The sequence below is a fragment of the Hibiscus syriacus genome, unplaced genomic scaffold (assembly GCF_006381635.1).
Source record: "Hibiscus syriacus cultivar Baekdansim isolate YM2019G1 unplaced genomic scaffold, ASM638163v2 tig00111582_pilon, whole genome shotgun sequence".
In the NCBI taxonomy this organism is placed as follows: Eukaryota; Viridiplantae; Streptophyta; class Magnoliopsida; order Malvales; family Malvaceae; genus Hibiscus; species Hibiscus syriacus.
The window spans coordinates 7366997-7378159 of NW_024063126.1; the positions used below are offsets into that span (position 1 = coordinate 7366997).

Consider the following 11163-nt stretch of genomic DNA (forward strand, 5'->3'; position numbering starts at 1 on the left):
TGGTGCCTGTATCCAAAAAATTGAGGGAGGGAAGACTACGGTGGTTTGGGCATGTCCTTAGGCGGCAACCGTCAAATGTGGTCAGGAGGGTAGAGTCGATTACAGTCGACGGTCCCAGAAGGAGAGGATGACCAAGGTGGAAGTGGGAAGACTGCTTGAGATATGATTTGAAGGATTTAGCCCTTACCGAGGGCATGACCTCTGATAGGAAAGTATGGAGACTTAATACCAGGGTAGCCGAGTAGTGTGGGTCACAACCTTACGGTGTAACATCTCTGTCTTCTTTTTAATGCCTTTGTAGTAATTATCATGACTTCTATTTTTTATACATTTTTGTCATTGGAATTTATGAAGGCTCAGAACTAGGGTAGTGTTGCCTTAGTGTAGGTTTTAACCCATTTGACTTTATTCCTTCTCGTAGCTTGCTATCGTTGACTTTTGTGTATCATTCTCTTTAGGTTTCTTCTTTTTAAATTTAGCCGGGTCTTACGTTTCTGTCTATATGCAGAGATTTTTACGCAGGGATTACTTTCCATTTAAGACGCTCATATGAAGACTGCATATGAAGAATGTTCAACTATGTATTTATTTATACATGAATTGCATTTTATCTTTATTTTTAATTTTTCTGACTGCCGGAGGTCTTACACGGAAACTGCTCTCAATCTTGCGTTAGGACCAGCCTACTACTCTACCTCCCCTTACCCATAACATATGGAAATATGATTTTGTTGTTGTTGTATTAATAAGAATAATTAATTAAAGTCCGATATGAGTTGGGAAAAAACTCAAAAAGCATACGTCAGCATTTTTCTCAATAAATACAAGTGGACAGCTAAACTGAAAAAGCAGAGATTTTCATTCACTTGATTGCGAGCGAGCTCACAAAATCTTCTGTATACGCACTACACGGTAACCTTACCCCACCCAAATATTTGTCTTGTTTTCTCGCCTAACTTTCGTCTCCTTCAAATTTCAAAACCCTAAACAATCTCGTATACGGAGATCTCCATCTCGGGGGAAAGACATATCTTATCGCAGGTAATTCAAACCCTAAATCAGTGCATCTTTCGCTTTATTATTTAAACCCAAAGGACTTCTCTAGAAAATTCCTTTTGTCTGTCTTCTGTATTTTTCAGGGAAGAGAAAGAGAACATGAGTAGCCGTTCTAGCAGGACTCTTTATGTTGGAAATCTTCCTGGTGATGTTCGCGAGAGGGAAGTGGAGGATTTATTTTACAAGGTTATACTTTCGAAAATTTCATCGTTCCTGTTATTATTAATTTTTTGCAATCATATAATCAGGTCTTCATTGTTTTAGGCGGAAAATTTTCTTCTCAGAAAATACGTTAATTTTGATGTTTGACTGTGAAGTACTTGTTTGGAGCAGATTAGGAGCAAACAATTTGTCTTATGTGGAACTTTGAACTTTAAGATGCAAAATTTGAGGATTTATGGTTTGAATTCTGTACTTAGGATTATATGTTTAGGGAACATTGTGAAGACTGCAAGTAAAGATGACGAGTAATCAACAAAAAGTTGTGTTACCAATATGTAAGGAAAACCCAAATGTAGTTATACTTCTGGTACTATACTTCTGGTCGTCTTTTACTTGCATGCTTCTTTGAGTATATTTGTGAAAAAAGTTGTTTCTTTTGAATTTATGGTGTGGAACCGCTGTTATTTCTTTTATTGAGTTTGGCTTGCTTGATATGGGTTTCAGTGAATCTCATGATATGCCTTCCTTAGATTAGTAAGTTTTCTGTAAGCTTAAAATCTTATATTTTTGTTTTTTTGCAGTATGGCCCAATAGCCCATATTGACTTGAAGATTCCACCAAGACCTCCTGGTTATGCTTTTGTTGAGGTGAGTTAAGGTGATGATCTTTTGGTGCGGTGGCTGCTAGGGTGGGGGTTGTTTTTTTTGGGATTTTGTTTCTTTTCTTGATGTTACATTTTTCCTAGTTTGAAGAGGCTCGAGATGCTGAAGATGCAATTCGTGGTCGTGATGGCTATGATTTTGGAGGACAGCGTTTGCGGGTCATTTCCTTTTCTTGCATGTTTAGGTTTTATTTTGCATCTAGTCGCTGTGTCTTGAACTTTGCTTTATAAGCTCTCTTCTCATCTTATTAATTAATTGCAGGTTGAACTTGCACATGGCGGTCGTGACCGTTCGTCCTCAGATCGTCACAGCAGTTATGGTGGGGGGCGTGGACGTGGACCATCCAAACGTTCTGAATTTCGTGGTTTGTTATCTTTTTAAGTCCCTTTATCCTTGTGCTATATATTTTAGGCTACTTATGAATTTTTTTCAATGGATTGCTATGATGTGCAGTGTTAGTCACTGGGTTGCCATCTTCTGCTTCATGGCAGGATCTTAAGGTAAAAGCTGATTTTGCTAAAATTTTCAGCCACCAAATCCAATAAAAGGAGTAACCCATGATAGAGGATATTGAAACAAATATTTATTGTGGTGTATTAAACTCAGGATCACATGCGTCGAGCTGGGGATGTTTGTTTCTCCCAAGTTTTTCGCGATGGTGGTGGTAAGACACTATGTTTGATATTCATGGTTGGCTGATCCTTTAGCTTTTATGTGTAATTTTATATAAATTAGTCTTTTCTGTTTTCTTATATGAAAATTAAACCGCTTAATAACAGTAGGCTTACTGATGAAGTTTTTTTTTAATCAGGGACATCGGGGATTGTGGATTACACCAACTACGATGACATGAAGTATGCTGTAAGTTACCTTTCCTTGTTTAACTCTTGTTCTGCATGGAATACCTTGTCATAATTTAGTTAATGTCACTGTGTAATTATGATCATGTATAACATTTCGTCATCTCCTTTTGCAGATCAAGAAACTGGATGACTCTGAATTTCGGAATGCCTTTTCTCGGGCTTATGTTCGGGTATATGATCTCAACTTAGTCTTTGAGAAACTGAAGGAATATTATTCAATTTTCCAACCAACATATACGATTCTAAGGCTTAGTTTACTTGTTTACTCTTTTGATGCTATTTCTCCTTTTTTAACTATTATTATTTTGGAAAAAGGTCTAGATAGCCATCAAACTATTCTAAAAAATCAATTAAGCCCCTTGCAACTTTTTGCACTCAATTGAGTCCTCCAACTGGCAAAATTCATCAATTAAGCGCTTTAACCATTAAGTTTAAAGGTTGACTGTTAAGTGTCATTAACATTGATGATGTGGCCTTTTTCTCAGTCTGAGACACCTGGTAAGTGACATGTGTAATAAAAGCTGATGTGGGCAATTTTGGAATAGTTCTTGACCTTTTTCCTATTATTTTCCAGTTTTCTTACTAAAGCTTTTTACCTTTAGGTTAAGGAATATGATTCTAAGAGAGATTCCTCTAGAAGCCTTAGCCGTGGTCGTTCTGTCTCAAGAAGCCGCAGTCGCAGCCGCTCTCGTGGTCGGAGCAAGAGCCGCAGGTTTTTCCTTATGCTTTGGGATGTGAAATTTTATTTATGGCTTAAAAGTTACTTGTTAACCTTGAAATTGTTATGCAGCAAATCTCCTACAACCAAACCTTCACGCAAGTCTCCTGAAAAGTCAAGATCGAGGTCTCCTCGATCTCGCTCTGCATCAAGGTCTCGCTCTTTGTCAGGGTACACTTGGTTTCCCCCTTCCCATTGAACATGCTTTTTTCCTGCACTTTATTGCTGTATCAAGGATAATGGTATCTGGTATTGTTCCTGGTTGTTATTAGTTTTACTTTAATTTCCTCTACTTGCCCGTGGTCTTGTCCTCATCGATAATGTGTCAGACTTAGGCCTTGCAGTTGACTTTTGTCTGCATTTGAAGAATCACTTTAAAATGAATCATATGTCTTAGAAAAGTATAGGGTTTGAAAATTCAAGGTTTTGGTACTTTTGGATCTTGAAATGAATATGGAGATTGCAATGCATTAACTGCAGCTTCTTTGGGAAGCCGAAGAGCTGGACTAACTCATTGTGAAGAATGAATATTTAGTGTGATAACATGATGGAATTTTTTGGTTCACCGTATGCATTTTGGAATCAACTTCATTTGGTTGTCAACTTGAATCCCAGCTATTGAACTACATATTGTTTCTTTTGTCATGAAATTGCCATGTTTGTCTTTTAGATACGGATATTTGCAGCAATCTGGGGATTGGATTTTGGGATCTTGTGGGGGATATGTTTCAAATTGCATGCAACTCGTATGGTTGCAGGTATGCTGTTTTTTAGATGGACAGCTTAAAAACCTTCACTCCTGTACCTTGTCTAATTTACATAGCATCATAAATGTCCATGGGTGCTAGATTGGTAACAAAGGAGTCAATGGACTGCATAATAGAGCTGGATTTCTTTTCAAGGAATTGCAATAGTAGAGCTGGATTTCAGTGAAGTAAATGCACTGGGATTTCCAAGTAATCAGTTTTGAGCTATTTGCCAAGTTAATAGGACATGCTATGTGGGTTGACTATGGATTTCGGTAGCACTGGAACTTGCTCATTCTATATCCACTGGTGTCAAAATATTAAAATTTTAAATTTAAATTTTAAGGATTTCATTATGCTAGATTGGGTTTGATTCCTTATGATGTAGGCAGGTTTGTGGGTTGGTCTTATTCTTTGTTTCCTTATTTAACTGCTATAGATCTATGCATTTCTCCTTTTTTTTCCTTTTGAATGTGGTGATTCTGACGTGGAAGGGGCATCGAGGGCTCTTGGTTATAAAAGCTGTTAAAAAGGAACATGCTGAATTTTAAACTTGGGTTCTTTCTGGAACTTTTGCAGATCTCAATCAAGATCCAGATCTCCTTTGCCTTCTGTAAGTTCATTTTGCACATATAGTTGAGTCAAAAGTTCAAATAGGTTTCTGTTCTGTTCAACTGCGCAGTTTGTCAAGTCAAAAGTTCATAATCTAATCTGACCTTGGTTGCTATTCTCTCCTTTTTATTGGATATTTTGTTATATATTTTACATTTCTCTGAGCAGCGTGCAAAAGGAAGGAGCAGGAGTCCTAAGAGACGTAGTGTTAGCAGGAGTCCTGAAAGATGTAGTGCTAGCAGGAGTCCTAAAAAACGTAGCGCTAGCAGGGGTCCAAGTGGGAGTAGAAGCAGGAGTAGGAGCAAGAGTTTATCCAGGTCTGAGTCTTGATCTCTCTAATGTTGATTTCATTATATTGCCAAATAAACAAAAAAGAATGTTGATTTCATTGGTCAAGTAGGCTATAATATAGATTTGGTAATCTCTGACCAATTCTTTATCATCCATTTGTCTCATTTTTATTTGACAGGTAGGTTACCTTGCAGAGTTGGCTGATGGAGATCCTATGAAATTTTAGTTAAAGCAGTGGGGGAAAAAAACTCTTATTGAAAGTGTACCAATTATGCCGGATTACATACATGGCTAAAGTTTGCTTTTGTTTGAACCATTTTACTATTGTTCAACTCCATTGCTATTGTTTGGAACGGCTGAAGTATAAAATTTTCTCTAATGAGAACCATTTCCATTAGATAAAAAATGGGACTCAAGCTCCATCCAAAGTTGCCTTAATGAGGGCTACTGAGATGACAATTGTCAACTGCCAAAAGGTGGACGGTGGAGGACCATGATTCTCCTTTCGTCCGGTCTCTGTTGATTGATGATTCCATGGTGTGGCCATGGCTTCATGTCGTGCTCATGGATTAGACAAGAATTTATCATCTGTGTGGCAATGTTAAATCTTTCATCCCCGAGGACAATTCTTTAAGCATTTTTGGGAACATAACAAAAATGCCTTAAAATAATTGGCGAAAATCAGGTCCATTTAATCCTATAATTTTGAATCTAAATGTAATTGTAATTAGGGATAGAGTTTATAAGTAATTGAATTAGATGTAAGTTATGTTTTGGGTGGAATAAAGTCTGAAGTCATTCACCAACAATAAGTTGGTCTAGTGGTATAAGGTATTAGATTTTTTAAAGGAAAATCAAGGATTTATTATTTATGAATGAAATAAATTGGGTTGAGAAAGTTGATTCACCAATAAGTTGGATATACATGATTGACATAATGCAAACAAATGCCTCTAACGTTTGACAGTATATGCATTTTTGTCCAAATTGTTTTTTTGGAGTATTTGTCCCCCACAACGTTTAAATATGAGGCATAAGTCCCCCTCGTCAGATGAAAACCGACAATCAACTGACGTTCAATGGGTCCATCTAACTAAGTATTCACATGTGGATAATGATGATGACGTGATATTTTCACATCACTAAAATGTGCTGACGTGGAATTGACACATCAGTCTTTTTTAATTTAATTTTAATTAAAATTTTGTACCAATAAAAGAGCAACACGTGTTGCTCTCCTATTGGTGCGTGTTGGAAAGAATAAATAAAATATTGTTACTTCCGTAGAAGGGGACTTGATCCTAGGGCAAGGGCTTGAAATGGGATAGCCCTTGCCTCCAAGCTAAATATGCTACTTGGTTATGTATTGCAACAAAACCTTATTTAACCCATCATCCAACTATAAAACAGAAATGGGCGTGGAATGCTATACACCTCTGCGTTATCTGTTTATAATGCAATTACTAATGTTTAGAATTTATTAATTTTGGAATGCTAATATATATCTTTTGAAATATTTAAACGTTTAAAACTACAGGTTCGAAGGCAGCCTTCAGGTATCCAAGTAGGATTTTCCAAGGAGCTCGCGGGAGAAAAAAACTTTGAAGTAATCGACAACGCCTATTCTCTCGAACAGCGGTGGAGTTTGTGGAGAAATCAGGCTTGGTGCTGGTCCCATTTCTCCATTCAATTAATAATTACCTCTATAGTGTCTCCTATGTTGATCACTAAAGCATTTGGAAATGTCGGATATTTTGAAAGGTGGAATTTTTTGTTACCCTGGTTTGCAGCAATCCTTTTTAGGGTATTCATTTGATTTCACTCCAGTATTCTACAATATCAATAAGAGTGTCCAAAACATCATTCGACGCATTAAAACAGTTGGATTTTCTTGATTGAGATCTTTCATCGAACATATTGCCGAAAAGAGTAAGCAGCTTTCCAAAATGAACCGTCATCCGACGCCGTATACATTGTGGATCGATCTTTCTAAGCAAAGGGAAATAATAAGCCAAGTTAGGTTTCCCGGCGTCTTCCATGATATCCCAAAATGTTTGCCGGAATCCTCGAGCCTGAGATGAATTCGGGTCGACCAAATCCACTGAAAAAATGGTGTTGAACAGCAAATTAATCGTGGCATCAAAAGCAACTTGGCCGATGTTAATGGCATCACCTTTAGGGCAACTTTTGCGAACATTCTCAATTAGTTCTTCGGTCTTCACCCGACGGAAGTATTGGTTGGCATCGAGTTTTAGACTAGAGAAAAGATGGATAGCACAGATTTTGTGAAGAGTTCTCCAAAGTGGCGAAACGGGTATAAACGAGAGCCCGAATTCATTGAATCGGCAGGCTCGGACGACGGTTCGGTTACAGAAGATGAGGTCCTGTTCTTTCAAGATCGAATAGGTTGGCGAATATCGGCAGCCACCGTGGACCGGGTGGGAGCTTGGTTTCACTTTGTTTACTTCCGTTTCTAAACGAGCTTAAAGCTTGAAAGACGAACATGGTGACTAACTACAAGCATAGCAATGAACTTGTTAAGAAATCCACCTCTCTCACTCTGTACGTACACCAATGGTGAAACTGAAGTCAAAGTTTTATAGCCATGTGATGTGAGAAAACAAGAAGCAGCAAATAACAAAATCATCACGTAATCATCAATGCATGTGACCCTACGACTTATAGGAAAAGAAACAGTACCAACCTTCTGTTTGTTGGAAAACCACGACCATTTCTGTTTTATAGTCAAATAATGGTTTAAATAAGATTTTGTTTAATTACAATACAAAGTCATTCTTTTCAATACACATCAATAAGATAGTGACACATCATTATCGTTGTCCACCTGTGTGAATGCTTAGTTAGATGGACCCGTTGACCGCCAGTTGAGTCTTCAAATATTTTTGGAAAAAATTAATATGATTCTTGAATTATTTTTTGTACTCAATTTGACTTTTAAACTTAAGAAAAAATCTAATGTGACTAATGATGTTGTAGCCGTTCAAAATGTTTATATGTATATGGTGGTTGATGTAGTGGTTTACACTGGCTATTAACGTGATAAATGAGCTAAATATATTTTTCTAGTTGAGTTCAAGGGTCTATTTAGTTTTTTTAAATTCACAGACTTATTTAATCTTTTAAAAAATTATTTTACATTTTAAATATAAAAATATTGAAATATTTAAAAAAAAATTTAAAATTAAATAGAAAATACAAAAAATAGAAAAAATAATTACTAAAAAATAATATATATATATATATATATATATATATTAAAATAACTAAAAAGGCTATTAAAAAGTAAAAATATATTACAAGCTATATAATAATAAAATATAAATTATTTAAAAATAAATTTAGACAATTTTTAAATGTTGCTTTTGTATATTAGCTTATTATACTATGCGAAGGTTTTGTGAATATCCCTTATAATTGTTCGAAATATGATTAGATAGATGTATTGATATGAAAAAATTATTGTGATTCTTAATTATATTTAGATATAAAATTCGTAAATTTTGATTGATCTAATAAAAATACTTTGTATAAGCGTTGATAATAAAACTATATGTTCATGTATATATTATGTATAATATATACTTTTAAAACATATTTTAATTTTTTAACAATGAATAATTTATTATTTTATAACTTGTGATAGATTATAAAATTTTAATATAGTTTTTAATATTTTTAATATATATTTTAAATTTTTTTATATTTTTAATATCATGATGTTTTTATATTTTAAATTTTAAATTTAAAGTAATTTTTTCTAAAAAATTAAATGAACTCCTAAACTTTAAACAATCAATTTGACCCTTGAAATAAAAAAAATTAATTTAATTAATCTGCCACATTATTAATCACTATGGACAACCTTATTTGCCACTATGAACCGTCACGTCAGCATAGCAACAATGAATGACAGAGACTGTTAATCAAAGGGCCACATTGATTTTTTTTCTTGAGTTTGAGGGTCATATTAAATATAAAAATTATTCGAAATCCACATAAATGTTTTGAAAAAAAATTGAGAACTTTTTATACCATTAAACCTATTTTTTCTTTAGTGTTAATACTGCACTTGATATTTTTAAATCATAATATGCACTTTCAATTTATTTTAGCACAAAAGATAGTATATATTATAATTTAAAGAAATTTTTTATGGTAAACGCCGACACTGAAACACACCACTAATGCAACACATCAAAATACACCACTAACTTTTTTTTTAATATATTTTAAAAGTATGTGATACAAGCACGTTTTCAACTATAAAGGGAGTATTCTTGAACATCCTTATAATGCATTCACTTTATACTAGCCTTATTATATATACTATTATAATACATATCATGCTTAGGATATTAGTTATGAAGTTAAAGAATAACTAAGTATGAACACAACTTGCACATTGTTATTTTAATATGTTAAACATGATAGAATAGTTTTATAATCATATTAAGCATGATTATTATATATACATCAAGGCAACATACTTATAATGCATTTCGTTAGTTCATATGCATTCATATTAGCTCTTAAGCCTCATGCATAATCTTATACATATTATGAGATGATATAATTAGCTCATGACTTTCAAACTTAGCTCATATTACCATAAACAAACATTGCAGCAAGGTATTTAGCTCATATCAGCTCAATACCATGGAATTACCTTGTTTCCTTGCACATGTAGGTACATTGGAGCATGATGCACGTTGAGGTAGCTTGGTGAATGATTTGGACGTCATATGCAGCTCACAAACAACTTACAAAGTATAAGGCAGCTCATGGAACACTAAGGGAAGCTTGATTCAGCTGGAGGAGCTTAAGGCTAGCTAAACTTAGCTAGTTGGACTATTTGGAGCTGAGTTGCCAAAAGTGATGTCAAAGGTAGCTGAATGTAGCTGAACATAATGTTAAGGAGCTCACAAGGACTTAGCTAGGAAGCTTGTTCAGAAACAGCCCATGTTTGTTAGCTAGCTCCACAACTCAAGCTAGCTTGAAGGAGACACATGCACGCCCAAGAGAGAGAGCACATGACCAGCCATCATTCCATGCACAAGGCTTCCTAGAACACCCATGTGCCTTGCATATGACCAGCCCCCATGCGCCTTGTATGTGGATCATTTAGGCACCAAGATGAAGAGTTCTCTCCCTATTCGGCCAACCCATGTGTTTTGCATGTGATCAGCCCCATGTGCCTTGCATGTGGTTCATTTAGGAGCCAAGATGAAGAGTTCTCTCTCTATTCGGCCAACCATCAACTACCATCCAAATTGGCGCCAACATGAAGTGACACAAGAACTATTCGGCCAAGGGTTATTACCCTCCATTTAAACTGAACCGTCATCTCTATTTAGCATTAAATTATGTCTCTATAGGAAGGCACAAGGCTGGCCGAATCTCCTTGTAATTATTCGGCCATGTCTCTCCATTTCCTATAAATAGGAAAGCATTCATCATTTGTAATCAGACCTTTGTTTTAATTAAAGTGAGATTATTCTCTTCCTTAAGTCCTGGTGACTTTTTATCGACTTATCAAGTATAATTTATACTTGTGGCGTCAACCCCTTCTCTTTTCACCTTGATACTTCTGGTTCCTAGTTCTTTATAACTAGTGGGTCAAAGTACTTCTTACCACCCCTTAAAGAAGCAATATAAAGTCTGGGTCTTTTCTCTATATAGCATTGGTTATTCTTTGAGTCTTCTTTTAGATACTATCCTCACAATCATCCATTTGTTTCATAAACCATAACCATAGCCATATCAACCATCTTCCGTTTCCATCTCTCAATTAAACAACCCACCTAATCACCCATACGTTTACCACCCTTAACCATTCTGTTTTGAACTATTCACTTTGCAGGTTGTTTTGTTTCCTTCCTAGATCCACAATCAATTTGTTAAGGCATCAGAAGTGCCTTACATCAAGCGGTAATCAGAGCTTTGGTGGAAGAAAGCAACGTGCAACAACAAAAAAAAGGAAAATACAAAAAAGAAGTGCAAAGTCAAAGAAAAAGAAAATCAGAAAAGAAATT

The 11163-nt window shown here is 35.3% G+C and overlaps 1 protein-coding gene across 8 annotated transcripts; it reads left to right on the forward strand.

Moving 5' to 3' along the window:
• The first annotated feature begins 937 nt into the window (after positions 1 to 937).
• LOC120165514 (serine/arginine-rich-splicing factor SR34-like) lies at positions 938 to 5447 on the forward strand. Of its 8 annotated transcripts, XM_039175022.1 has the most exons (15): positions 954 to 1017; positions 1137 to 1242; positions 1800 to 1865; positions 1964 to 2038; positions 2142 to 2244; positions 2334 to 2380; positions 2487 to 2544; positions 2692 to 2741; positions 2857 to 2913; positions 3346 to 3455; positions 3534 to 3614; positions 4787 to 4820; positions 4988 to 5036; positions 5091 to 5142; positions 5289 to 5447. In XM_039175022.1, the coding sequence occupies exons 2-15, from the start codon at positions 1156 to 1158 to the stop codon at positions 5290 to 5292; spliced, it is 873 nt and encodes a 290-aa protein (XP_039030953.1). In that variant the 5' UTR covers positions 954 to 1017; positions 1137 to 1155; the 3' UTR covers positions 5293 to 5447. The 8 variants fall into 8 exon arrangements, with proteins under 8 accessions (XP_039030947.1, XP_039030949.1, XP_039030950.1 ...); XM_039175018.1 differs by having other exon boundaries at positions 952 to 1017; positions 3346 to 3632; positions 5089 to 5136; XM_039175019.1 differs by having other exon boundaries at positions 952 to 1017; positions 3346 to 3632.
• Positions 5448 to 11163: the final 5716 nt, after the last annotated feature.

What these genes read in the sequence shown, in the direction of transcription:
- LOC120165514 (XM_039175016.1), top strand. Translation starts at nt 1,156, where the DNA reads ATGAGTAGCCGTTCTAGCAGGACTCTTTATGTTGGAAATCTTCCTGGT. An exon ending in ACGATGACATGAAGTATGCT is followed by an intron (nt 2,742 to 2,856) that starts GTAAGTTACCTT and finishes CTCCTTTTGCAG; the next exon opens with ATCAAGAAACTGGATGACTC. An exon ending in CCAGATCTCCTTTGCCTTCT is followed by an intron (nt 4,821 to 4,987) that starts GTAAGTTCATTT and finishes TTCTCTGAGCAG; the next exon opens with CGTGCAAAAGGAAGGAGCAG.